General features: G+C 54.2%; 2 protein-coding genes across 2 annotated transcripts; both read left to right on the forward strand.

Moving 5' to 3' along the window:
• Window positions 1-7: 7 nt before the first annotated feature.
• On the forward strand, window positions 8-13,621 carry SH3BP1 (SH3 domain binding protein 1). The gene is made up of 18 exons (XM_007941649.1): window positions 8-66; window positions 1,231-1,273; window positions 1,668-1,772; window positions 3,247-3,323; window positions 3,556-3,667; window positions 3,760-3,836; window positions 4,173-4,317; window positions 4,855-4,923; window positions 5,085-5,175; window positions 5,600-5,745; window positions 7,462-7,573; window positions 8,126-8,207; window positions 8,299-8,379; window positions 9,282-9,398; window positions 10,070-10,167; window positions 10,491-10,635; window positions 11,862-11,956; window positions 13,233-13,621. Exons 1-18 carry the CDS (start codon window positions 8-10, stop codon window positions 13,619-13,621), a joined length of 2,043 nt encoding a protein of 680 aa, XP_007939840.1.
• A 3,967-nt stretch (window positions 13,622-17,588) lies between these two features.
• Window positions 17,589-25,420, forward strand: LOC103197687 (pyridoxal phosphatase). The gene is made up of 2 exons (XM_007941648.1): window positions 17,589-18,150; window positions 25,104-25,420. Exons 1-2 carry the CDS (start codon window positions 17,589-17,591, stop codon window positions 25,418-25,420), a joined length of 879 nt encoding a protein of 292 aa, XP_007939839.1.
• Window positions 25,421-27,470: the final 2,050 nt, after the last annotated feature.

Raw genomic sequence — 27,470 nt, forward strand, 5'->3', positions numbered from 1 at the left:
ACCCAAGATGATGAAGAGGCAGCTGCATCGCATGCGGCAGCTGGCCCAGACGGGCAGCCTGGGACGGTGAGTGCCATCGTCCCCCTCCGGGGGACCAGAGGGAGTAGGCGGTGGGGGAAGACCGGGGAGGAGCGAAGCTGGGAACATCTGGACAGCCACGCTCTGATCCTCCAGACCCTGCTCTTCTCCCCCCACCTCCCAGGCAGCGCTGGAGGGGCAGGCGTGGGACTTGGGGGAAAGGGCGCCCCCAGCCGATTGGAGGGGGTGCAGGGGGAAAAGCGCTCTGACCAACGATGCTGGGGCTTTCTGCCTCCCTGAGCCTCTAGCGGACCGCCCTCCCTGGCCTCACTTGTCCCCTCTAGTCAATGGGGACAGTGAAGCATCTCTGGTGGCTGTGTGGGGGAGGGGGAAGAAGAGATAAGGACCCCGATCCTGGGGGAGGGGCAGAGACCGTCTGGCCTGGTGGGGGGAGGGGCCCGACAGACACACACACACACACACACACACCCCTGCGGGGTCCCACACCCCCAGCCCAGAGGTTTCCAGCTTCTCCATCTTGCTGTCCCAGGCTCAGGTGGAGCTGTCAGCAGGTCTCTCTGTTCGCACCCCTACCCCTGAGCGGAGGCCGGAAGTTTGGGGAGCCTGAGTGGGCCTTCCTTCTCTGCTCCCCACCCCAGCATGGGGACTTCCCCTTCTCTGAGCTCAGGAGGGGACTGGGTGCCCAGAGCCCTGCTTCTAGTCTCCTTGGCCGTGGGCGCCTGGCCGTTAGGCCACCTTGCTGCGGGCAGGGGCCTGAGGGCCTGCCTGTTGGTGCAATCCTGAGGCCTGTGGGGCTGACAGGCCAGGAACCCGAGTTCCAGCACTTCCTGTTCTGGGGCCAGTCTAGGCCGCCTCCTTGGGCCTCGCTAGCCCACCCACCGAGGATTTGAGGGGTGGGCAGAAGAGAGAAGCTGCGCCCCTGTGCCTAAAAGTTGGGCCCCGGGGTGGATCCCCTGACTGCCCTTCAGTTTTGGCACAGCCCAGGGTGGAGGAGGAAAAAGCCTAGTGTCTTATTGCGCCCTGTGGAATGTGCTCTAACCGGGATGAGGCAGACCGGCCACCCAGGGCGGGCTCCACCTGGGAGAGGCTCTGGAAGCAACTGGGGTCCAGGGGCCCTGCTGGGAGGGAACAAGGGGAGGCAGGGGGGCCCTAACCTGGGCCAGCCCAGCAGAAGCTCGCTCTCCTCCGCAGCACCCCGGAGACTGCCGAGTTCCTGAATGAGAACCTGCTGCAGGTACATGCCTGGGCGGGCACTGGATGGGAGGGTCTGAGTGACTGTCAGAGCCCAGGGGAGGCCACTTGGGGGCCGGGGTGGAGTCATTCTCTAGGCTGTTGGCGCTGGGTCCCCAGGAGGAGAGGACTCCTGGAAAACAACAGGCAGTGAAGGAGGAAGTTAAGTGCTCAGTTAAGTGCTCAGCTGCTAACTAAAAGGTTGGCAGTTCAAACCTACCCAGCGGCTCTGTGGGAGAGAGACCTGGCAATCTGCTTTCGTAAACATTATGGCCTAGAAAACCCTGGGGGTACTTCTACTCTGTACTTTATGGGGCCGGTATGAGTCGAAAATCAACCCAGCAGCACCAGTGAAAGTGGGGGGACCATGATTCATAGCCACCTACACCCCCGCCCAGGTGGAGCAGCGACTGGAACCAGCCAAGCGAGCGGCCCACAATGTCCACAAACGTCTGCAGGCCTGTCTGCAGGGCCAGAGCGGGGCGGACATGGACAAGCGGGTGGTGAGTGAGGGTGCCGGGGAGGAGGGGCCCGGTGAGGGGACCTAGGTGCTGTACCTCACTGCTGAAATAAGCCATGTCCTCTCTGTCTAATAGGGAGGCGAGGTGCGGGGCCAGGCAGAGCCTCTGGCACTGAGAGGGTAGAGGCAGCTCTGGCCCAGGGTCCTTTGGGGTTCTCACTCCTGGGACTTTATCACTTCCCCAAGCCCCTTCTTGTCCCCACCTCTCTCTGCACCAAGCCCTGTGAGCCAAGGCCTGACAGCACCTGAACTCTGTCCAATCAGCCCCCAGAGCTGGCATTCTCAATTAGGAAGAATGCTGGGAGGGCTTCCTGGAGGAAGTGACATGTGAGCTACATTTTGAATGATATTAATATTAATCATCAGGCAGCATTTATGGACCCATTACTGCTAGAATGTTGCTAAGATACATTCCTGTGTTGTCTCAATCCTGGCAACAGCCCAAGGAGAGAGCAACTTTTATTAGCCAGCCCTCTTTTACAAATGAGGAAACAGAGGCTTAGAGATGTAAAAGTGATTTGCTTAAGGTCACACAGCTAGGAAGTGTCAGAGCTGTGATTTGAACCCTGGACACTCTGATCCCAAACCTAATACTCTCTCTAACTGTAGGTGGGACAGTGTAGGGCATGTTTTAGAATCAGTCAACCATTCTCCTTGGCCACAATATTGGGGAGGGACCTGGAGGTGGGTAGTGGGGAGCCAGAGAGGGTTTTGAGCTCAGCAGTGGCCAGGTCAGTCACATATCCCCGATCAGGGGAAAGAGCCCCAAGGCCAGGTGGATTCCTACCTCCTCTGTTGTTCCACTGTGTGACCTTGGGCCAGCTCCCTACCCTCTCTGATTTCTGTCCTCCATCTGTGCTGAAGCTTACTCATTCCTCCCTGCCCAGTAAGTGACTTCTGCAAGGAGGAAGGGAGTCCCTGGGTGATGCAAAGGGTTAACATGCTCAGACACTAACCGGAAGATTGACGGTTTGAACCCACCCAGACGAGCCTTGGGAGAAAGGCCTGGTATTCTGCTTCCCCAGAATCGGCCGCTGAAAACCCTACGGAGCACAGTTCTATTCCAGCATTCACAGGGCTGCTGGCTTAGTCAGCTCAACAGCAACTGGTTGTTTTTTTTTTTTTTTTGTCTCTTGGTTTGTTTGGGAGGAAGAAAGAAGACCCCAGATGGGTAGTGGCTCTGTACACCATCACAGGGAGATGTCACCCCTACCGTGCCTTGCCACCATGCTGTTACCACTCTCCCCACCCCCATGACTATGGTCTTCCTGGGTTCCCTTCTTCCCCGCCCATGCCCTGTGCTTCAGGTGGGGCTCTGTCTCCAAGGGGCTTGCTGGGTGCTCAGCAGGGTGTAAGGAGACTGAACAGGCGTGGGTGTGCGTGTGTGTGCGCGTGCACACACACACACACACACACACACTCCGTTCAAGCCAGCCCTTCCCCTCCTGCCCCTACAGAAGAAGTTGCCTCTCATGGCTCTGTCAGCTGCGATGGCCGAGAGCTTCAAGGAGCTAGACCCTGACTCCAGCATGGGGTAAGCGCGGCCTCCACATGGGGATACCAAGATGGGACCTGAACTAGGAGGAGGTCCAGATGAGCGAGTGCCTCCAGGCTGGACGGGTGAACAGGCTGGGGACAGTGTCCAGGTCAGGGAAGGCAGCTTAGTGAAGGCAGCAAAGGCGCGATGGGGAGGGGGCCCCCACTGAGTGTTCCAGGTTCGGGGAGGGCCGCAGGAGCCTGGGCCCACTGGGTGCTGTGTCCCACAGGAAGGCCTTGGAGATGAGCTGTGTCATCCAGAACCAGCTGGCCTGCATCGTGGCCGAGTTTGAGATGACTCTGGAGAAGGATGTCTTGCAGCCACTCAGCAGGCTGAGTGAGGTGACCCGCCCCCCCCAGCCTCCACCCCACTTCCCCAGCCTCGCCCGCCTGCCTCCTCCAGACACTCAGCCCTCCTCCACACCTACCCCCAGGAAGAGCTGCCAGCCATCCTCAAGCACAAGAAAAGCCTGCAGAAGCTGGTGTCCGACTGGAACACCCTCAAGAGCAGGTGGGAGCCACAGCCGCCAGGTGGGGTCCGCACCCGGGTAGGCCCTTCTCATTCCAGCGCGTTGTTGGGGGGCCGGGGTGAACTTGCACACACATCTGATCCTTGGAAATAAGGACGTGCCAAGATGCGCCTGTGTACATGTCTGCGTCTCTGGACCCAGTCACCGAGCCTGCCACCAGGGGGCGCTCCAGAGCACTCACGGCCTAAGCTATGCCAGTGCCAGCAGGGCTTGTGTGTCTACAACCCCTAGAATCTGCTGCTTGGGGTATGGAGGGGACACTGGGATCTAGATGGGCAGTGGGGCTAGTGACCACCTCACCTTGGGACTGTCCCCAGGCTCAGTCAAGCAGCCAAGAACTCAGGCGGTAGTCAAGCCCCAGGTGGCACACCAGGCGGTTACAGCCACATCACCACAGCCAACAAGGTGGAGACATTGAAGGAGGAGGAGGAGGAGCTGAAAAGGAAGGTGGAGCAGTGCAAGGTGAGGGCCACTGGGTGCTCCCCGGATGTGGGGAAGGGGTGGTGGGGCCAGGGTGGGAGTTGTCCCCATTTCACAGGTGAGGAAACTGAAGCTCAGAGGTGATGTGACCTTCCAGGCCGCAGAGCTGGGTTTGAGTCCAGCCACCAGACTTGGGGTCCATGTACTTAGCCCTTAACGTTTCAGCCTCTTCTGTCTACACGGGAGACCAAGCACCTTGGAGGGACTTGGTCTCTCCAGCAGAGCCTCGGTGTGTCTGTTAAGTGAATGAATGCATGGTGTTTGCTGAGTGAGTGAATGAATGAATGAAGAGGAAATATGCAAGGCACTGTGCTAAAGGTAAGGGTCACAGAGGTGAGGCTTCGAAGCGGTACAAGCCCTCAAGAAAGTTTGAGGGGGTTACAGCCCCAAGTCAGACCTGAGCAGAGAGCTCAGCTACCGGCCATGTGACCTTGGACTAGTCACTCACCCCTGTGAGCCGCAGCTCCCTCTCTGGGACCCCGGCCTCACCAGCATAAGCCCTTTCCTCTCTGCCCCAAGGATGAGTACCTGGCTGACCTGTACCACTTTGCTACCAAGGAGGACACCTATGCCAACTACTTCATCCAGGTGAGTCCAAAACAGGAGCCATCCGGAGTCCAGGGGGTGGACGCCAGAGCCAGGGCTCACTGGGACCCCCTGCGAGATGTTGGAGGTGTTGGGAGGGAGGTGTCTGCTCTCCTTGGCTCTGGAGAAGGAGACTTCACTCACCTTCCCCTGGGTCCCCCCAGATCCTGCAGGTCCAGGCCGATTACCATCGCAAGTCCCTCAGCTCCCTGGACACGGCCCTGGCTGAGCTGAAGGAAAACCACAGCCAAGCAGGTAGCAACACAGCTGGGGCCAACCCCGCACCCCACTGGTGAACAAGGGCATGGTGGGGAGCTCGGGCTTCCTCCAGAGGGCACTGGGGAGCCATGGGGGGTTTTTGAGCAGGGGAGGGCTGGATTAGGGTTATGATGGAGAGATTGCTTGGCTACTGTGAGGATGGAAGGAAGGAGGCAATAGTAGAGCTGGAATCTTGTTAGGGAACAGGCGTGATGGAAGCCTGGGTGAGGGTAGACGCAGCAGAGGTGGACAGATTTGAGAGAGAACAGGTGATTTTAGGGTCTGTGGCAGGAACGGTTGGGTGGGAAGTGGTATATCGTCGGCCAAAGCAGTAGCCCTTTGAGGATGTCTGGGGGTGCGGTGCCCCTGGCTGCCCAGGGCTGGGAGGGCCCCGGGCCGCTGATGTGTCTCGTCCCTGCAGACCCCTCCCCCTCGATGACGGCCGCCCCCTTCTCCAGGGTGTATGGGGTGTCGCTGAAAACCCACCTGCAGGAGCTGGGCCGGGACATCGCCCTGCCCATCGAGGCCTGCGTCATGATGCTGCTTTCTGAGGGCATGAAGGAAGAGGTGGGGCCCCCTGGGGTAGCTGGGACCCTCATTCTGTCCCAGACCTCCCACAGGCTGCCCTGCATTTCCACCATTGGCGCACAGAACCTGAGAGAAGGCCTGGCCTCCTGCTCTTAAATTGACACTAAACTCAAAAAAAAAAAACAAATTCACTGGCATGGAGTCGATTCTGACTCATAGCAACCTCCTTTTGGGTTTCCGAGGTGGTATCTCTCCGGAAGTAGATTGCCCAGTCTTCCTTCCATGGAGTGGCTCGTGGGTTTGAACCACCAGCCTTCTGGTTAGCAGTCAAGTGCCTTAGGCACTGCCCCACCGGAGCTCCTTGACGCTGCCTTCCTCTTAGGAAGGACTTCTTGCTTAGTGTAGGTGGTTAGCACTCAGCTGCCAGCTAGGAGGTTGGTTGTTTGAATCTTCCCAGAGGTACCTCGGAAGAAAGGCCTGGTCATCTGCTCCAAAAGATCGCAGCCATTGAAAACCCTATGGAGCAGTTCTACTCTGACCCACATGGGGACGCCATGAGTCGGGATCAACTCGATGGCAACTGGTTTTCGTCTTAATGGTGCCCATGTGTGCCAGGCACTCTGCTCTCGGCCCTGGGCGTTACTTACTCTGCTTAATTCTCCCAGTGACTTTAGAGAGCTCCCACTGGCTCTGATTTGTAAGGGGGGACGGGGCCAAGAGCTAAGTGTGGTCAGAGTTAATGAGAAGGTGGTGTTGGAACCAGTGTCTTCTGAGTCCTGCTGACCCCCAGGTCCTCCGCACCTTGGTGATGTTTGTGCATCTCCACCTGCCCTGAGGAGAGACCGCCTCTTAGCTAGTCAGTGCTGCTAGAAAAGATCTACCACAAGAGGGCGGCTTTCATGGACAGAAACTTACTTTCTCACAGTTTAGGAGGCTGGAAGTCCGGACTCAGGGTCTGACTCTAGGGAAGGCTTTCTCCCTCTGTCACCTCTGAGGGAAGGTCCTGACTCTCAGCCTTTATTCCGTGGCTCCTTGGGGATCTTCTTCTCACCTGGCATCTCCTTTCCCCCATCTCTGCTCGCTCACTGACTTGTTTGATCTCTTTTATATCTCAGAAGAGATTGGCCTAAGACACACCTTGTGCTAATACTGTCTCATTAATAACAAAGAAAATCCATTCCCAAATGGGATTATAACCACCAGAGCGGTTAAGATTCACACCACTTATTTTTTGAGGGGACACAGTTCAATCCGTAACAGACCTTAAACCACACACCAAGCCTGTTGCCATCAAGTGAGTTCCGATTCCTGGTGACCCCAGTGTGTTGTCAATGGCTGATTGTTCAGAAGTAGATGACCAGGGCTTTCTCCCAAGGGTCCTCTGAATGGACTCGCACCACCAACCTTCTGGTTAACAGCAAGCATGGTAGCTGTTTGCCTAACCCAGGGTCTCCCTGAAGATGGACCATTAGGAAGCAGAAAATACTCAGAGGCAGACTCAGGCTTGTCTGGAATCTGCTTCCCCAGCTTCTCCCAGACTTCCCACCCTGAGCTTTGCTCAGGATTCGAGACCTTGAGAGCCGAAGTCTCCACAGACCCTGTGGTGGCCACTCTGCCCAGCAGACCGGGGGGACACTGAGGCCCCGAGGGGGCCAGCAGCCTCTCCCAGACCATGAGGCAGCCAGGGCCTCCCAGCCAGTGTGCCCTGCCTGGCCGGCCCCTCGGTGGCCCCCACCTGCTCCCTCTCCCACCCAGGGCCTCTTCCGCCTGGCCCCGGGGGCCTCCGTGCTGAAGCGCCTTAAGCAGACGATGGCCTTAGACCCCTGCAGCCTGGAGGAGTTTTGCTCTGACCACCATGCAGTTGCAGGTGCTGCTCTCAGGAGCTTGGGGGCGGGGGGGTGGGGGCTTCACCGGGCTTCCCCACAGCTGCCTGAAATGACCCCACGATAGCTTGGCTTACAGCCTGGTGTTCTGATGAGGAGACGGTTCTTTCTTAACATGGGGTCCATGATGAACCCTGACATTCTTTTTGTCTTTTTTTTTAATTGTGATGTGGGTGAAAGTTGCAGAGCAAATTCACTTTCCATGCAGCAGTTCACATACACTTTGTCTCATGACATTGACCACAATTCACCACAATGCAACAGCTCCCCTCCCACTTCCTCCCGACAGTCACCTCTTCCCTAAGTCCATCCCTCCATGCACCCCTGCCCAACACTATTTTCAGACTGCATATGTGCATGTTCCTGGGGACAAGATTGCTAGCTTTCAGCCTTCCCTCAGCCCTCCCTCCCTGTGGCCCAAGAAAATGATCAGACCATGACATGGAACCTGGAGGTTCCTTCCAGGTGGAGCGAGATGGAGACCAGGGATGGCTTGAGGGACTGAGGATTGTCTCTGACCTCCTCCTCCACTTCAGGTGCCCTCAAATCCTATCTGCGGGAGCTCCCAGAGCCCCTGATGACCTTTGACCTCTATGATGATTGGATGAGGGCAGCCAGGTGAGATTGTGGGGGCAGGGGAGGACAGAAAGGAGGAGGCTGCAGGGATGCGGCCCTGGGCTTGGCTCACCAAGTCTCTTCCCGTTCTCAGCCTGAAGGAGCCGGGGGCCCGGTTGGAGGCCCTCCAGGAGGTGTGTAGCCGCCTGCCTTGTGAGAACTTCACCAATCTCAGGTGAGCCCAAGCCCACCTCCCCGGAGCTCCCTAGGCCGAGGCCATAGCCCAGCAGGACTTGGGACCCTGGGTTTGGGTCCTGGCCCTGCTGCCCTAAGCCATGTGTACTGGGGCATACCACAGTGCTCCTGGGGGCTTCCTGCCCCATCTGTAAGGTGGCTGGGAGTTGGGCAGGACAGGATACCCCAAACGTCTGCCATACCCAAAGCCCTTTTTTCCTATCACTTTCTGAAATACCTGCTTTAAACGGACTCACTCTTTTATTCAAAAATCTCCTTTTACCTCATCCTAAGTACTGTTTCTGAAATCACATCTTTGATGTGCTGGTCTTATTTTTCACACTAGACATTGAAAGGAACACGCACCTTGAGCCTTTGAAGACAGACTACCTGGCTTCAAGCCTCCCCTCTGTCCCTGTGTGGCTGAGAGCAAGCAGCTTAACCTCTCTGTGCCTCTGCACCTGGAAACTGCAGATCAGAACAATCCATGTCCTGTACGATGGCTGGGAGGATTGCAGCTCAGGGCCTGCACATAGTTGATATCAGTAGATCAGTAGTCCTCAGAGCTCTGGTGGTGCAGTGCTTGAGGCATTTGACTGCTAACCAGAAGGTTGGCGATGCAAACCCACCAGCCACTCTGCAGAAGGCTGACGGAGCAATCTACTTCTATAAAGATTTACCACCTCAGAAACCCAAAGCGGGTAACTATGAGTCAGAATTGACTCTGTGGCAGTGAGTTTGAGTTTGAGATCAGCAGTCCTGTGTGGTAGCTTCTAGCAGTGCCTTTTCTGCTCTGGAAGCCCTGGGCTGGGGAGTTCCCAGACCCCTGGGGGCTTTGGTGGGTGGGGTATTCATGGTCCAAGGTGCTATGATCCTGACCCAAGCCCACCACCCACCCTGCAGGTACCTGATGAAGTTCTTGGCTCGGCTGGCTGAGGAGCAGGAGGTAAACAAGATGACACCAAGCAACATTGCCATTGTCCTGGGGCCCAACCTGCTGTGGCCGCCGGCGAAAGAAGGGTGAGTGGTCACAGGCTGGGGGAAGGTGGCAGCGGAGGGAGGCAGCCCCCACCAGCTCCTATTCTCCAGGCTGCGTGAGGACCCCACAGGGCTTGGGAGACAGGCATTCTGGGTAACGGCATCACAGGGTCCTTGGTGACCTGGGAGCCCCAAGATCTGGTTCTATCTCCCCACTCCACCTTTCAGTGCCTGGGGGAGTCACTTTCTGGACCTTCATTTTCTCTGTAAAATGGAGAGGAATGACACAAGCATTGACGGTATTTTCTCTGATGACTAGATGAGATGATGGTTGGGGAAATATTTTACGAAGTAGAAAGTGCCATGATATGTGAAGCGTCGTTGTTACTCATCTGGCCACGGCTAGCGAAGATATTTCATCTCATGTTCTGAATAGAATTTATTGGTAGGGGCTGCCTGGAGCCAAGAACTGTGAGAAGCAGAGTGTTGTGATGGACTAGTGATGCCTGTCGTGGGTAGAGGAAGAGGGAGATTTGGGTTGCAAGCAACTTATTTGCCATCGACTAGTGATCCGTGAGCTTTTTGAGACTAGGGACTCTTGTGGGATTCATCCTTGTGTCCCCAGTGTCCAGCATAGGGCCAGAGTTCAGGGTCACTGTCACTACACTGTTTGCTAAATGGAGGACTCACTTTCCTTCCCTTTTTTGTCCCAGGGACCAGGCTCAGCTGGATGTGGCCTCAGTGTCTTCTATCCAGGTGGTGGGCGTGGTCGAGGCTCTGATACAGAACGCAGACACCCTCTTCCCTGGAGGTAAAGCTCCCGGCTTTGCAAATGGCCCCATCATGTCCTCTCCACTCCCACTTCCATGGCCTCTAGACTCAGGTCCAGTTCCTGCAACTCCACGCACTCAGTCTGGAGAGAACTGCTTCTCCACTCTGAGCCTCAATTTCTCATCTGTAAAATGGGGGTGCTACCACCTGCTCTGTGGGATTGTTCAAAGCTCACCTACAAGTGAGAAGGCAAAATAATGGTCTGCGTACTTTCAGGGGACAGGGAACATGACCTGGACAATGGCTGAGGTGGGAGGCTGGCAGAGGCTGTGGAAGTTAAGGTGTGCTCCCTTCTACCTCTAGACACCAACTTCAACATGTCAGGCCTCTTCTCGGCCCTCGCCCCCCAGGACAAGGTCAGCAACAAGCCAGCCTCTGAGGAGTCTCCAGCCATTGCCACAGTCACCCCAGCCACCACCCCAGCTCTCCCCATGGCTACCAAGGAAAGGTGAGAACTGAGGGATATGAATGGCCCCTGCCTGACCCCTTCAACCCCCAGCCTGAGGCACCATCTCTCAGGACTGCCAGCTGCATTTTGAGAAATGTAATGATTGGTGTTTTTATCCCAAAGACCAAGTTTCTTGGAGTGAAGATTCAGAGGCAGTATTCCTTCAAGCTCTGACTTGGTCCCCTCGTTTGTTGTTGTGAGTGTTTACTGAGCACCTACTATGTGCCAGGCACTGTTTTAGGCCCTGGGACTTAGGGAAATGAGATTCTCATTTTGGGATTTGAAAATGCCTCTTCGTCTTCCGTTGGGTTCTTTAAATCTGGAAGGAAGGGCTTTGTGGACCCTGTGGCCTCCATACCAGGTAGGTGTCTGCTATGCCACAGACGGCTGGTAAACCATGAATTTCCTCAGATGAGCACGACAGACCAGTGCTGCCCTTAGAACTTGCCTTCCAGGGGGCAGGAGAGATAGGTAAGAGGCAAATACGCTGATGGACATACACCGTGAAGTCCAGTAGTAGAGAAGGCTGTAAAAGAAAACGAAGCCGAACAGACAGAAAACCACATCACTGCAGGGCTGGGACCGGCCTCCCTGAGGAGGCAACAGCTGGGCAGACTGGAGGAAGTGAATGAATGGCCGTGTGGACTCCCTTCTGCTTCTCCCCCCACTCTCTGGCTTCTGGATCACACAGAGGCCGAGAGCTGAGGCAGAGGGAAGGCTCTGCTTTCTACTTCCTTCCCATCCTGGGCCCCCTCTGGCTCTACCGACTGGGCAGCAGGTGCTCTCCTAGCCAGCAGAGGACCATGGATGCTGTCTCAGGGTCACTCAGCAACCAGGGGCTCAGTGGATGCAAACCCTGGCTAATGCCCAAAATGCCTTCCCAGAGGGCCAGGCCTGCGGACAGATCCCAGACACAACCACAGGGCCAAAACCAAACCAAACCAAACTCACTGCCATCAATTTGATTGCAGCTCAGAGTGACCCCCATTGGGTTTCTGAGGCGGTAAATCTTTATGGAAGTAGATTGCCCCATCTTCCTCCCGTGGAGCAGCTGGTGGGTTTGAACCACCAACCTTCTGGTTAGCAGTCAGATGCCTTAGGCACTACACCACTGGAGCTCTTTAACCACAGGGCAGTGGGGAACAAATCGTGGGAGGACCCAGACTCTGCCTGGAGATCCCTCAGAGGTGGCCAGGCCTGACCTGACCCTCCCCTTCCCTGGACAGGATGGAGTCCGAAGGGCCCCCCAAACCTGCCTCCCCCAAGGTCAACAGGAGCCCCTCAGAAGCAGCTGCCCCACCAGAAGATGCGACTCGAAAGGGTGAGTTGGCTGTGGGGGAGAGGGTGGGCAAGAAGAGGGGAAGAACAGTCCCACATTGGTCAGTGTGGGTCACCCCACATTTCTTGCACAGCCAGGGACCCAGGAATTGAGGTGGTCAAGGGCGCAGGGTTCGCCACCTGGCTTTCTGGGTTCAGCTGCCAGCTCCGCCTCTGCCTTCCTGGCTGTGTGACCTTGGGCCTCAGCTTCCTCCTTGTGTAATGGGAACAGTACCTGCGCTGACCTTGGCGGAGGGCCGTTTGGAGAATTAAACAGGGATGGAGCAGAGTGCTGGGCTCACAGCTGGCACACATTGTGAGCATTAGAGGCATGAACACACTGAAAAGAGGAGTGGCATCTTCCAAGGGCGGTGACGTGACGGAGGGGAGGGGGCGGGGCCAGAAGCCTGCTCAGCCTCTAGGGTGCATTCACCTGTTGACTTGGTCCAAAGCCAGACAGGGGAGGAGGCCAAGGGTTCAGGTGGTTAATGATCTCCTGGAGGCATTGGCGTTTTCAGCCTGGGTGTACACTGTGGACCCCCGGGTACACACAGCAGCTTCAGGGGCTCAGAACGGGCTGTTCCCTCACCTGAGCACAGCCCTTCAAGTACTCGAGGGCCTGTTACCGCCTCACCCGGGCTGAGCCTCACGTCAGTATTGGTAGGTCAAGCCCTCCGCCTTCTCTTACTGATGAAGAAACGAGGCCCTAGGGGCCAAGCGACTCACCCCAAATCCCACAGCGGCTGGAGGCAGAGCTGGGACCAGAACCCAGACCTCCCAGGGCCCACCCTATCCCTCTGCCTCACAGGCTGGGCTCACCGAGCTGGCTCTGGTAGTTCTGGTGGGCTTCTGAGAGGAGTGAGTGAGACCCTGGTGTCTTGGGGGAGGGGAAACAGCATTCATTTATCGGCTAACATGGCTGCCCCCCCCGCCCCGTGCCAGCTCCCCCCACCAGGCAGAGGCTCTTGAGCTGGTCTCGCTTACTTTATGTTCTGATCTGCCAGATGGGCAGTAAACTAAAAAGTGACAAGATCATTTCAGTCCTGTGTGGAAAGCAGAACTGGAAGGTGCAAAGAGGAACTGGGGTGTGGGAGGTAGCATGGTCCGGGGATGGGGTGTGAGAGGTGAAGGGACGTGAAACCTGAGTGTAGAGAAGCCAGCCAGGAACAGTGTTTATGGCAGGAGGAACGGCAGATGCAAAGTCTTGAGGTGGAAGTGAGCTTGCTGGACTTACCACGGCCACTGTGGGTGCTTAACCTCCCCATTTCCTTCCTCTGCAGTCAAACGCCCAGCACCAGCCCGGCCCATCATGCTGCCCCCCCAGGTCTCCAGCACCCGCTCCTCCCCTCCAGCCCCACCCTTGCCCCCTGGTTCTGGCAGCCCTGGGAACCCCCAGGTTCTGCCCCGCCGGCTGGTTAATAGCAACCTCCGGGCCCCTGCAGTGCCACCCCCGTTGCCCCCCATGCCCCCCCAGCCTACCCGGCGCCAGAGCCGACGTTCACCAGCCTCCCCGAGCCCAGCAGCGCCCAGCCCAGGCTCTCTGAGCATTCCTGGGCAGGGAGGCCTAGAGGCAGCCACAGAGGAGGGAAGGTCTGTAGGTGGGGTCACCACTACCCCAGCTGTCCCCCCTCAGCCACGGCCCAGGTGCCTCACCTCAGAGACCAACTGAGCCAGCAGCTCCTCCCTGACCAGCCCCCAGTCCTCCCTTCCCACTTGCCCTCCCAGGACACACAGCCCTTGCTACTCCCAAGGGGTGAGGGCCTCCAGCCCTTGCCTACAAGTGCCTAGGTGTCCCCGCTGGGCCGGCCCCCATGGCGAGGAGGACTCAGGACCCCCCTTCTCTTCCACTCTGGGCTTGGGGGGCGCTGCATCCGACCCCCCACCCTTGTAGGGTCGCAGGGGAGGACTAGAAGGAAGGAGACGTGTGCCTGCTCCCATAGGACCTTTTTCTCTTGCCAATGTATTTTTTGTAAGGCTGGTAAATAAATTATTTTGGACAAAAACTAGAGAAGGGGCCCAAATGGTAGTTTTATTTTCTGTCCTTGAAATAAAGAAGCTACTTTCATAAAGGGAAAACAATTCCAAATGTGTCGCTTCCTTTCTTTCTTCCTGCTTGAAATAATAATCCTGACATTTTTAGCACTTACTATAAGCAGCACCACTCCCAAACCCACCAGCCACTCCTTGGAAGGAAGACAGGGCAATCTACTGCCATAGAGATACGGCCTTGGAAACCCAAGGAGGGGTCGCTATGAGTTGGGATTGACTCAATGGCACTGAGTTGGGTTTGTTTTTGTTTTTGTTTTTGTTTTTATGCACCACACTGCCTTTATGTGCATCACTTCCATCTGATCTTGTCCTCCTCAGGTGGATACCGTTGCCTCTTACAGGGGAGGAGACAGACTCGGAAAGAAGTGGCCTACACAGGGCACACACGGTGGTGTGAGGCTGGGGTTAGGAGCAAGGTCTAAGTCCCAAGCTGGGCTTGTTCCTTATAATCTGGGCAACATATGCTTTAGGTTCCCCAGTTCTCCACAGGTGTCCCTCGGTAGCTCAAATGGCTAGGCATTTGACTACTAGCTGAAAAGTTGGTGGTTCAAATCCACCCAGAGGTCACGGCCTTAAAAACCCTATGAAGCAGTTCTACTCACACACATGGGGTTGCCGGGAGTCTGACTGGACTAGAGGCTACTAGCAACAACAAACGTTCTGAGGGTTAAATGAGTGGCTCCAGGTAAAGACCAAAGCCCCACCCTCGGCACACAAAAAACCACACCCAAAACCACTATTGTGGAATCAGTTCTGACTCATAGAGTGAAATTGCCCCATACGGTTTCCACGGCTGTAAATCTTTACAGAAACAAAGCCCAAAACAAACCCACTACCCTCAAAAGCAATTCCAACTCACAGTGTCCCTAGAGGACAGGGTAGAATTGCCCCATAGGATTTCCAAGGCTATAAATAATTGCAGGGGACCTTTGGTGGTGTAGACCCTTAGGCATTTGACTGCTAACCAGAAGGCTGGCACTTCAGACCCGCCAGCCCCTCCTCGGAAGGAAGACTGGGCAATCTACTTCCACAGTGATACCGCCTTGGAAGCCCGAGGCGGGGTTGCTGTGAGTCTGGACCAACTCAACAGCAGTGAGTTTGGTTTTTTGCTTGGTAGATGTTTACAGAAGCTGACTGCTTCATTTTTCACGCATGGAGTGGCTGGTGGCTTTGAACCCTTGACCATTTGGTTAGCAGCCGAATACTTTAACCACTGCACTGCCAGAATGCCTTTGGCACACAGAAGTGCCCAATCTATGTTGGCTGCTGTTGATGTTGTTATCCCCACCCTGCAGTATGCCCAGAGAAGGCCCAGATGGATTTGTCCACAAACCCACCATGGTGCGAGCTGCTCTGGGCCAGAGCCTGGGTAGGTCCCTGACTCAGCCTTTGCCTCAGAAAGCTCCTGGGAACAAGCAGACAGGCAGAACTGAAAACAGAATCAAGCGTGCTGACATGGGAGCCCAGGGGCAGGACATCTAACCCAGACAGAGATGTGTGTATCTGAAGGGGTTGGAGTGTAGTCAGTGAAGGCTTCCTGGAGGAGGTGATTCTAAAGAGCATCTTTCAGGAGTTGGCAGAGCAGAAAAAGATGATCATTCTAAGCCTAGGAGACCACCTATCCAAGGGCCAGGAGTGAAAGGCCTGAGTCTTTGGGGAACACAGAGCAGCTGAGAATCAAAGGCTGGGTGACAGGGCATGCCTTGTCCAGGGTCTCTGGTGTTCCTGTTGCTCCTGGGGGTGAGGTAGGTCCTCAGCCCTCCTCTGAGGTTGGCAGACACCCTCAGATTGAGGCCCTGAGAGATCGTAATTCATCCTCTATCCCCACACTTTAAACCTCTGGCTCTGCAAAGTCCCAAGACCTGTATTTTCCCCAGATCCCCGCCTCCCCAAGAGAGAAGAGACAACCCCCTCACCCCAACACCATGCTGGGGCAACTGGCAACCACTGCCCTGACACTCTCCATCCCCCAATGACAGCCTGCCTCTAGCCCAGGGCTCCTCCACACTGACTTCACAGGAGAATCCTTAGGTAATGAAAAATCAAGCTTTTGTCAAAAGCCATTGGGGTGTACATTTGAGATCTAGCCTCTTACTGTATGTAAATTATACCTCATTTTTTAAAAAAGTTCCTCAGGGGATTCTATTACATACCCAGAGTGGGGAACTGCTGGCTGAGCCCAAGGGCTACAGCACCCAAGTTGACACCAGACGCCTGTCTCCCCACCACGACCACACACTTCGCAGGCTTTTCACTCTGAACCAGAGCACCCAAGGTTCAGAGGGCAGTGAGATTTTTTTTTCTTTTTATTGTGATTTGAGTGAAAATTTACAGAGAAAATTCACTTTCCATACAGCAGTTCACATACACTTTGTCTCATGACATTGACTGCAATTTACCCCAATGCAACAGCTCCTCTACCACTTCCAATAGTTACCTCTTCCCTGTGTCCATCCCTCCATGCACTCCTGCCCCCTGAGCTGTCTCCCTGAGCATACACAGCCCTTCTATTCTCCCGTGATTGTTCTATCCAAGGAGTGTATCTACCTCAGGTAAATGTTCAACTTATATGCCTGTCTTTTGTTTGGTTGGAAACCACAGGTGTGGGTTCAATTCCAGACCTGTAGGGCAGTTGGAGGCCTTAGTCTCAGTGGTTCCACCAGGGTCTATCAGACCAACAAACCTGGTCACTTTTTTTTTCACCCCCAAATGATTTTGAGTTTTGTTCCACATTGTTCTCCCTCTCTATCCAGGATCTCCTACACAGACCCCCCCCCACCAACGAGTGGTTGAGAGCGGTAGCCCGGCACCATCTAGTTCTTCTGGTCTCATAGTTGTACAGGCTGCGGATCGCATGGTGTACCAGTCAAGTCGCTAGGACTAATTGTTTCCACGAATCTTTGGTTTTCTTCATTCTTCTTCACTCTGGGCGAGGAGAGACCCATCGTTACATCTAGATGGCTGCTTGCAAGCTTTTAAAATTCCAGTTGCTACTCACCAAAGTAGGAGGTGGTACAATGTTTTATGTAATACATTAGGCCAATTGAGCCTGACGTCCCCCAGAGAACAGTGAGATTTAACCCATAGGCATCTCCCTTAACTGCTTTTCCCCTAGCAACCAGCTTCCCTACGCTGCTGATTGGCTGGGGAGCGGTGCGCTAACACTCTGCATTTTCTATTCATAGCTCCTTATTTGTTAAGAAAAGCTTAAGTCTCCCAGCCTCCCATCTTCGCAAGAGGTTAGAGATACTGAGCCACCATCCGGGATAGAGTGTAGGTTTGTACTCAGCGGCTACTGGCCCAGCCGAGATAAGGGGCGGGGCGAAGGAGCAAAGTAGTTGTTCATTGGTAACTCTCGATGGCAGCCACGACTCCGCCCTTTTCTCCGCGCTCCATTAGCTCGCAGCCTCGTTCCTCTCCGAAGAGCTCGCCCCCATTGGCTGGGGGCCAGGCTGTGGCCCCGCCCTCAGGCCCGTCCGGAGCCCTGATTGGCAGCCGTGGGGGAGGCGGGCCCGCTGCGGGTGAGCGCACCGTGGACGCCTAGGGAGAGCGGCGCGGCGCGGGCGTGCAGGCGGCCAGCTGGCTGCATGGCGCGCTGCGAGCGGCTGCGTGGCGCGGCCTTGCGCGACGTGCTAGGCCGGGCGCAGGGGGTGCTGTTCGACTGCGACGGGGTCCTGTGGAACGGCGAACGCGCCGTGCCGGGCGCTCCGGAGCTACTGGAGCGGCTAGCGCGGGCCGGCAAGGAGGCGCTGTTTGTGAGCAACAACAGCCGGCGCGCGCGGCCCGAGCTGGCCCTCCGCTTCGCGCGCCTCGGCTTCGGGGGGCTGCGCGCCGAGCAGCTGTTCAGCTCTGCTGTGTGCGCCGCGCGCCTGCTGTGCCAACGCCTGCCCGGACCGCCCGAAGCGCCGGGCGCAGTGTTCGTGCTGGGCGGCGAGGGGCTACGCGCTGAGCTGCGAGCCGCGGGGCTGCACCTGGTGGGAGACCCCGGCGAGGACCTGCGCGTGCGCGCCGTGCTCGTGGGTTATGATGAGCACTTCTCCTTCGCCAAGCTGAGCGAGGCGTGCGCCCACCTGCGCGACCCCGGCTGCCTGCTCGTGGCCACGGACCGCGACCCGTGGCACCCGCTCACTGACGGCAGCCGAACCCCTGGTGAGCACCGGGCCGATGGAAAACCAGACTGGGCGGGGGGAGGGTCGTGGCTGTGCCCTACGCTTTTACCTCCTCGTCTGGGGGAAAGGGGCGGGGCGGGGGCGTCTCCAGGTGTCAGGTGGGGACCTCCCACCCAACTAGAGCTCTAGGTGCCTTCATGTGCATATCTGGTAATTCTTGCTGTCACCCTGTGAGAGACAGTGGTGAGGTCCCCGCTTGACAGATAAAATACTGTGAGACCAGTTGTGGTGTAGGGGACCCCTGGCTAGTCCAAGTCTCTCCAGTCCAGACCTTCCTGAACCAGCCTTCAGGCCTCTTATCATTTTGCCCCACCCGTGGGAGTTAAGGCGCTCTAGTGGGAGCTCTGGTAGCATAGTGGCTAAGACACTTGCCTGCTAACCAGACGGCTGGCGGTTCAAACCCACCAGCCACTCCTCGGAAGGAAGGTTGGGCAATCCTACTTCCGTAGTGATACTGCCTCGGAAACCCAAGGAGGGGTCGCTATGAGTCGGGTTTGACTCGACGACGGCACATAACAACAACAACAACAGTGGTGTAGTGGTTAAGGCATTTGGTTGCTAACCAAAAGGTCAGTGGTTTGAAACCAGCAGCGGCTGGGTGGAAGAAAGATGGGGCGGTCTTGCCTAAAGATTTTTTGATCTTTGAATCATATAGCCTTGGAAACCCAATGGACTTGGTGCCATGGCAGTCAGTTGTTGAGGTGTTTTTGGTTTTTTTTTTTTTTGGTTTTGACTGCGGGAGTGAGGTTGGAGGGTTGGGGACATAGACTGGAAGGATTTTTCCCCTTTGTGAGGGTTGGAACGTCATTCTTGGAGGCAGAAGGTGAACAGGTGCCACTGAGGTGGAGTTTGACCCCAGTTCAAGTTCTAGCTCCACATAGTCTTGTTGGGTTACATAACCTCTGGAGGCATCTCTGTCCTGAGTGAGAAAAAGGAATACCACCGTGCCCGCTTCCCTGAGGGGAGAGTGGTCCAGGTCGGTGGCTAGCACACAGTAGGTGCTCATGTTACAGGGCCTTACCGAGTACATTGATGGATGCTGTTCTTCCTTAATTTCCAAGTAGCTGGAGTTAGTGTCCACATTTTTCAGCTAAAGAAACTGAGGCTATGAGAGGGGAAGTGAGCCAGTCCAGGACACACAGACAGTCAGTGACAGAGCTCAGGGACTTGAATTTGGCTCTTGTGACCCCCTGTCCAGGATGTTTTTCACTGCTGTAATCTTCCTGAGCCCCACACAGGTGACAGGAGCAGTCAGAGGCCCCTACACATGGAAGTGTTGGTTTGATAAGAGCAGATGGCAGCTTTGGCTACCTGGCCAATGAATGTGTATGGATAGTCAGAAGGCTGGGGGCAGAGCCAGGTCTCCGTCACCCCCTTCCTGCCAGCCGCTGACCCAGATAGTCATCAATAGCAGATACTGGGGGGCAGGGTGGTATTGAGCGAGAAGGACTAGACACAGTGCTGTGAGGGGGTGGTGGAGAGGGCCAGGCACAGAGGGGATCTGGGAAGACTGCCTGGAGGGGTATCTTACAGGGCAGGGAGCTAAGGTACTGACCCTGGAACAGGGCTTGGGCCACGGTAGAATCAGTACCAGGCTGGGAACCCGTCATTGTAGGCCTGTTCTGGCTGTGCCACAGACCTGCTTGCTGTGTGACCACCTCAGGCTCAAACCAAAAAGCGAAACCCGTTGTTGGGCAGTCAGTCCTGACTCCTGGTGACCACAGGGTTTTCACGGTCTCATTTTTCAGAAGTAGATTGGTAGGCCTTTCTTCCAAGGTACGTCTGGGTGGATTCGAACCACTAACCTTTCACTTGATAGCCACGTGCTTTACCATTTGTACCACCCAGGGCCTCCTGGCTCAGCCTCAGTTCCCCATAAATCCGAGGTCAGGACTCTAGTCGGCAGCTCCCGCCGACCCCAGGTCACACTCTGAACAGTGAGTTTTGCCTTGGAGGCCTCAAAGCTCCGGTTTAGTCTGTCGGCTGGAGTCCTCTGAGACTCAGGAAGGTTGGTGTTGAGTTGGGTGAGACTTGGGCCTGTTTCATGGTTCTTCTCGTGAACCCAGGCCCCTTGAATCTCACTCGGCACCAACCAACTGCTCCTGCCTGTCCCTGCTGGTCACTCCCATAGCCTAAAGGGGGAGGCAGAGGCTTACCAAACACAGCGTTGCAGGTACATTTCTGCATAGCTGAATGACACAGCTTTGAAAGTAGGGTATCAAAAAATTACTAAGTCCCTGTTACTCATCAAATCTGAAATAATGCAAATCTTCCCCCAGCCTTCCCTCACACATGGAACTCCTAAATTATGAGTTGTCTTGGTGCCACGTGGCAACCAGTTGAGCTGGCGAATAGCTATGCCTGCTGTCATTTAGAAATACGTCACCAGCATAACATGCAACAGCCTGAATCACAGGCTGTTGAAATACATGGAAAACAGTGATCTGAGAGACGGTGTTAGGCTCACAGACTCCCCTGCAAGGATGCCTGCTCCCCCAGGACAGGGAACATTGTCTGTTCTGTTCAGTGCTCCATGCCAGCACCTGCCATAGTGCCTCACGTGGTTGGGCCTCAGTAAATATTAGTTGAATGAATGAAGTGGAGCATGGGGGGCCGAGCGTGATCAGCCCTGTCCCGGTGGGAAAGGAAGGCACTAATGGCTGAGGAAAACACAGGGGTGACAGCCCAGCCCTTCCCGTCCTGGCAGGAACCTCTAACCCAAGGAGCAAAGGGCTTCTCCTCCCTACCCAGTTCTTAAGGGAACAAGCAAGAGGTGTGTAGGTCAGCTGTCAGAGAGAACTTTCCTGAGGGGATGCGAGGGGCTGGCCTGGAAGCCTGAGTTCTGGCCCAGCTCCACCCTGGTTCTGTGACACTTGGAAGTCCCTCCTTGTCTGAAGCCGCAGGGCTGATTCTCACTGTCTGTGCTAACTTTTCCCAACCTTTCCCTGCTATGCCGTTGGCTTGGCTGAGTAAAGTGTCCTTTGGGACGAGAGGCTGCAGGTAGAGGGGCTTGGGGTGAGAGAGCAGAATGCTGGTTTGCGTTCATTTGCCAGCTGCAGGGAAAGCCTGATTTATACCATTTGCCAATTGCCGTGGTGTAAATACTCCCACTGTGGCCGATTTCAGGCTACCAGTGTCTAGTCACTGAACATGGAGTTGGGAAGAGCTGTGTGGCAGCACCCCTTTTTCTTTTTATTATGCTCTGGGTACAAATTTGCATAGCAAACTTGTTTTACATTCAGTAGTCCATGCACATCTGATTTCATGGCCCCAATTACTGTCCCCAACCGTAAAAAATTCTCCCTTCTCCCCCCTGTGACCACCCCCTCCCTGTGCCCTTCTTACCCATGCATTCCTGTCTGTCCAGCTTTCCCTCTATGTGGGTGCTACCCCTCTGGTGTCTCATGGCTGATTGATCCAAGGGTGCATCTCCCTAGAGTAGGTGGGTGCATTAACCAGGGGTAGGTGTTCTGTATGTAGGTCTTTCTACTGTTGGGCTGAGAGCCGATCCACGTAAGGGACTCCATTTCTAGGCCCAAAGGGTAACCTGGGGCCATAGTCTCGGGGGTTCCACCAGTCTCTCTCCAACCAGCAGTTCTGGTCATTTTTGAGTGGCACCCCTTTCTATTACTATTAACAGTGATAAACAACCTCAAGAGCACAGATAACAGTAAAAACGTGGTCAGATCATTAGTAGAAGGTTCAAATTTATGACTTTTGTTCTAAAAATAATTTATCTGCTTGTAACTTTATATGAGTTGATTCTTAATTGTGGCTGTTTAACAATGAGCTTACAAAATTCCTGAAAATGAAATAATTGGTAGCTCCCAGGCTGGCCCTGCACACGGCCGGGCCAGAACCCCAAGTGCAGATCCTTTCCTGCTCCCGATTGAGCTGTGCGGTGTCGCACCTCAGCCTCAGCTATCTCACCTGTAAGATGGGCTTACACCACTCCCAGCACAGCCACTTTAGAATACGCCTAGTGAATGGCGATCGACCTCATCATCGTTTGTTCAGAAACATTCGCGTGAAGGCAGAACATTCTGGCTCAAAGACACGCCTGTGGGACAGGCACAGTGGACCCATTGTGGGGCCAGGATAACACTGGGCTGGCAGTCAGGTCTGTCCTTCTAAACAGCCCTCCTGTTGTTAGACACTTGGACGCCTTCCACGATTTTGCTTATTAGAGTCACTGCTGCCACAGACATCTTCAAACATGTAGCGTTTTGCCTCCGGTTTGAATTCTCTTCTTGTGATCACTTTCCGGGCAGAGGCTGACTGGGTCAGAGGTGTGAACGTTTCTGGGTCCTGCTGTGTCGTTCCCAGAGGGCAGTGCCAGTTCCTCTTGCCAGGAGCGCACGTTCCTAGAGCAATAAGCACAACCACTGTTGGCAGGTTGCTTGTCGGTTTACAAAGCGCTTACCCCTGTGATCCGTACAGCTCCTCATTCAAGGTGGGCGTTACTTGGATCCCCCTTTTGCAGTGAGTCCAGGGAAACAGAGAGGTTGAGTGGCTGGCCCAAAGACACAGAGTTACCGGAGTAGGATAGTGAGCAATGGACAGGACTGTCTGAGCCAGGCCCTGTTCTATTTCTTTTTCAGCAATCTCTTTGCTGGTGTAGAGGAATCCAACTGATTTTTGGATGTTGATCTTATATCCTGCGACGTTGCTAAATCCCTCAATTAGTTCCAGTAGTTTTTTGATTGTTTTCTAGGTATAGGATCATATCATCAGCAAATAGGGATAGTTTGACTTCTTCCTTACCAATATGGGTGCCTTTGATTTCCCTTTCTTGCCTTATGGCCCTGGCTAGGACTTCCAGTACAATGTTGAATAGAAGTGGTGATAGCGGGCATCCTTGTCTAGTTCCTGTTCTCAAGAGGAATGGTTTCAGTCTCTCTCCATTGAGGGTAATATTGGCTGTTGGTTTTGCATAAATGCCTTTTATTATGTTGAGGAATGTCCCTTCTACTCCTATTTTGCTGAGAGTTTTGATCAGAAATGGGTGTTGGATTTTATCAAATGCCTTTTCTGCATCAATTGATATGATCATGTGGTTCTTCTCCTTTGTTTTATTTATGTGGTGGGTTACATTGATTGTTTTTCTAATGTTGAACCATCCCTGCATACCTGGTATGAACCCCACTTGGTCATGATGAATGATTTTCTTGATATGCTGTTGGAGTCTATTGGCTAGGATTTTGTTGAAGATTTTTGCATCTATATTCATGGGGGATATTGGTCTGTAGTTTTCCTTTTGGGTGATGTCTTTTCCCGGTTTTGGTATTAAGGTTATGCTTGCTTCATAAAATGAATTAGGGAGGATTCCATCCTTTTCTATGTTTTGGAATACTTTGAGTAGAATCGGTATCACTTCTTCTCTGAATGTTTTATAGAATTCTCCAGTGAAACCATCTGGGCCAGGACTTTTTTTAGTTGGTAATTTTTTGATGACCTGTTCAATTTCTTCTTTTGTGATGGGCCTGTTCAAATTTTTCACTTCAGTCTGTGTTAGTTTAGGTAAGTGGTGTGTTTCTAGAAAACTGTCCATTTCCTCCAGATTTTCAAATTTGTTGGAATACAGTTCTTCATAGTATCCTGATATTATCCTTTTTATTTCAGCTGGTTCTGTTGTGATGTCACCCATTTCATTTCTTATTCGTGTTATTTGTATTCTCTCCCTCTTTTCCTTTGTTAAATTTGCCAGTGGTTTGTCAATTTTATTGATCTTTTCAAAAAACCAACTTCTGGTCTTGTTGATTTTTTCTATAGCCCTTCTATTTTCTGTTTCATTGATTTCTGCTCGAATCTTGATTATTTCCTTCCTTCTGGTGACTGTAGGCTTTTCTTGCTGTTCTTTCTCTAATTGTTGGAGATGTTCGTTTAAAGTGTTGATTTTGGCTCTTTCTTCTCTTTTGATGTGTGCACTTATTGCTATAAATTGGCCTCTGATCACTGCTTTTGCTGTGTCCCAAAGATTTTGGTATGTTGTGTTTTCATTCTCATTTGATTCAAGGAATTTTTGAATTTCAATTTTGATTTCTTCTCTTACCCAGTCTTTCTCAAGGAGGGTGTTGTTTAGTTTCCATGTGTTTACTCTTTTGGTGCTGATCCTCCTATTATTGATTTCTAATTTGATAGCATTATGATCTGAGAAGATGCTTTGCAATATTTCAATGTTTTTAAATTTATGAAGCCTTGCTTTATGGCCTAACATATGGTCTATCATGGAAAAAGTTCCATGTGCACTGGAGAAGAATGTATATTGTGCTGCTGTTGGGTGAAGTCAGGCCCTGTTCTAGATGCTTCATTTGCAGCGACTCATGCAGTCCAGTAGCCACACAAAATAAGTGCCATTAGTATCCCCAAAAGGTTGGCAGTTCAAACCCCATCCAGTGGCGCTGCTAAAGAAAGGCCTAGCAATATGGTTCCATAAAGATTACACCCAAGCAGACCTTCTAGTTCAGGATGCTGTTAACACGGGGTTGCCATGAGTCAGATTGAGCTCCACAGCAGTGGTTCTGGTATGCCCATATTAGAGATGGGGAAACTGAGGCACAGAGAAGATAAATAGCCTGCTCCAGGGAGCTCTGGTGACATAGTGCCTAAGGCATTTGACTGCTAACCAGAAGGCTGTCGGTTCAAATCCACTAGCCACTCCTTGGAAGGAAGAAGACTGGGCAATCTACTTCCGTAGAGATAGTGCCTCGAAAACCCAAGGAGGGGTCGCTATGAGTCGAATCGACTTGATGGCAGTGAGTTTGGTTTTTTATTTAAGAGGCATGGCAGTAGGGTCTGAACACAGGCATGTGGTTCCAGTGTCTGTACTCTTGGCCACTTCGCTAACACTTGGACACCATCCTTTTGCCCTGTTCCAGGGCCTGGATGCCTCCCCCTCTGCCCCCACTGACCCAGTCTCCCCTCTCCCCGCAGGCACCGGGAGCCTGGCCGCTGCAGTGGAGACGGCCTCAGGTCGCCAGGCCCTGGTGGTGGGCAAACCCAGCCCCTACATGTTCGAGTGTATCACGGAGCACTTCAGCGTGGACCCCGCCCGCATGCTAATGGTGGGCGACCGCCTGGAGACCGACATCCTCTTCGGCCACCGCTGCGGCATGACCACCGTGCTCACGCTCACGGGCGTCTCCCGCCTGGAGGAGGCCCAGGCCTACCTGGCGGCCGGTCAGCAAGACCACGTGCCCCATTACTATGTAGAGAGCATTGCTGACTTGATGGAGGGGTTGGAGGACTGAGCGCACCTGACCTGCAACTGCAGCCCTGCCCCTCACCCCAGGCCCTGATCCCCACTGATGGAGGTGATGGATCCGGAGCTACATCAAGCGCCACGAGTCCCCTAGCCCCGGTTTCTGTACCCTGGTGAGGCTGGGACCCAGGGAAGGTTTTTAGGGCCCTCGTAGCCTCCTCCTTCCAGCAATGGCTGAACACTGCTGTCCTAGAAGCCACTCCCTCCCTCATGGTTCATCCCAGCCCATCCAGGTAGCTGTATTTCCTGCCCTGCCACCTCCCTTGATGCCAACTGAAGATGTTTCCCATCTCTGAGGCCTCTACACCTCTGCCTGCTCCTTGATCCTGGCCCTTGGGTTCCTGGTGACCAATCATAGGTCTAGGTAACCATAAAGTATTATTGTCCTGTGCCCTGAACGGACCAATCAAAAAAGACTTAGTGCTATTGGGTCACTCATAGATGTTGGGTTTGGAGTGGACCTTTTAGGAGCCAAAGGAGCCCTGTGGCACATTGGTTAAGTGCTCAGCTGCTAACCGGAAGGCTTGGGGGTTGAACCTACCAGCAGTTCGATGAGAGAAAAGGCGTGGCAATTTGCTCCCCTAAAGATTACAGCTTAGAAAACCCTACGGGGCAGTTCTCCTCGGTCACGTGGGGTCAGCAGAGCACAATAGTGACATTGGGAGCCGGGATAGCAATGACCTTTTGATGTCTTGGAGCCTGAGTGGACCAATCAGAAGGCTAGTGACTATGTCCCTTTCCTGTCCTGGGTCCTGAGTTGACCAATCAGGACACAAGTAATAACAACCCTTTGGTCTCTTAGACCCTGAGTAGATCAACCCAGAAGCCTGGGAGACAGTGGCCTCTAGACAACCTGAGTCTAACTGATCATCCAGGGTCCAGATTCCAGTCAAATAAAGGTCCATGTTCCAAAGCTCTTCCCTCCACAAAGGTGGTGATCCCGTGGCCCCTCAGTGGCTCTGGGAGTCTGTGCCTGTGAGGCCTGCCCTCCCCTGGTCATGGCTGCCCATCCAATGTTATGGGGGTCCAGCCTGGGGTGGGGGGACTCTTGCGCCCCTCCCGTGCTGTGTTTGCTGTACCACCTCACCCCATGCCCACCCCCAACTATTTATTTATTTATTATCATGTGCCAGTGCTGGTGGGGGTGAGGGCTGGGTCTTCCCTGCCACCTCCACCCCCGCTGTAACCAGTCTTCCCAGACTGAATAAAGTGCGTGAGAGAGTCCGTGTGTTCAGTCTGGGTCCAGGGTGGGAGGAGGCGCCCCTGCTGAAGCCAGCCCTCCCCAGAACCTTCCCCTGAATGAAACAGTCCACCCGTTCGTCTGAGCAGTCTCTGTGTGCCTTGGCTGTGCTACGCACGTCGTTGAGTCCTTACATAGCCATCTGTCTAAGTCTCTGGAAACCCAGCACATTTGTCTTCCTCAGCCCATTTTACACCGTAGGAAACATAAATGCCATGTTAACTAATGCAGGGTTGCACGGCTGGATGTGATCACCTTGGGCAGGATTTGAACTCAGGGTGGCTGGCTCCAGGAGGCTAGAACCACTTCTCTGTAGAGACTGAGGGAAAGACAGGAAGATGGAGGAAGAGGCTCACCCAGTCCTTGGGGAGCTCAGGTGGGGTGCTGCTGAATGCCCCTCCTACAGGGACTCATTTGGGATGCTTGTCCTGCCGCTGCAAGTCCTTCCCTCCCAGGCTGTGGGTTTTGTTGTTGGCTGTATCCCTAGTGCCTGCTGCACAGGAGATCCTCAGCTATGATCTGGCCAAGGACGGCCCTGAACGGCACAGAGAAGCTGAGTGGGCAGCTGCCATGGCTACTCTAGGCCTGTCACCATCGTATTCCGTGAACTTGGGCAAACTCGTTCCTACTCAGCCTCAGTTTCCTCTTTGTAAAGTGGGTGGGACTTTGAAGTGTGCTGCTGCTTGGGAAGGAGGCTTGACCAAACCCAGCTGATAGGCCTTACTTTGGGTCATGAGGACAGATAACTTGGCCAAGGCATGTTGTTGTTGTTATGTGCCGTCGAGTCGGCCCCGACTCA

The sequence above is a fragment of the Orycteropus afer genome, unplaced genomic scaffold (genome assembly GCF_000298275.1).
Source record: "Orycteropus afer afer isolate SDZICR_OR568_19922 unplaced genomic scaffold, OryAfe1.0 scaffold00083, whole genome shotgun sequence".
Classification (NCBI taxonomy): Eukaryota; Metazoa; Chordata; class Mammalia; order Tubulidentata; family Orycteropodidae; genus Orycteropus; species Orycteropus afer.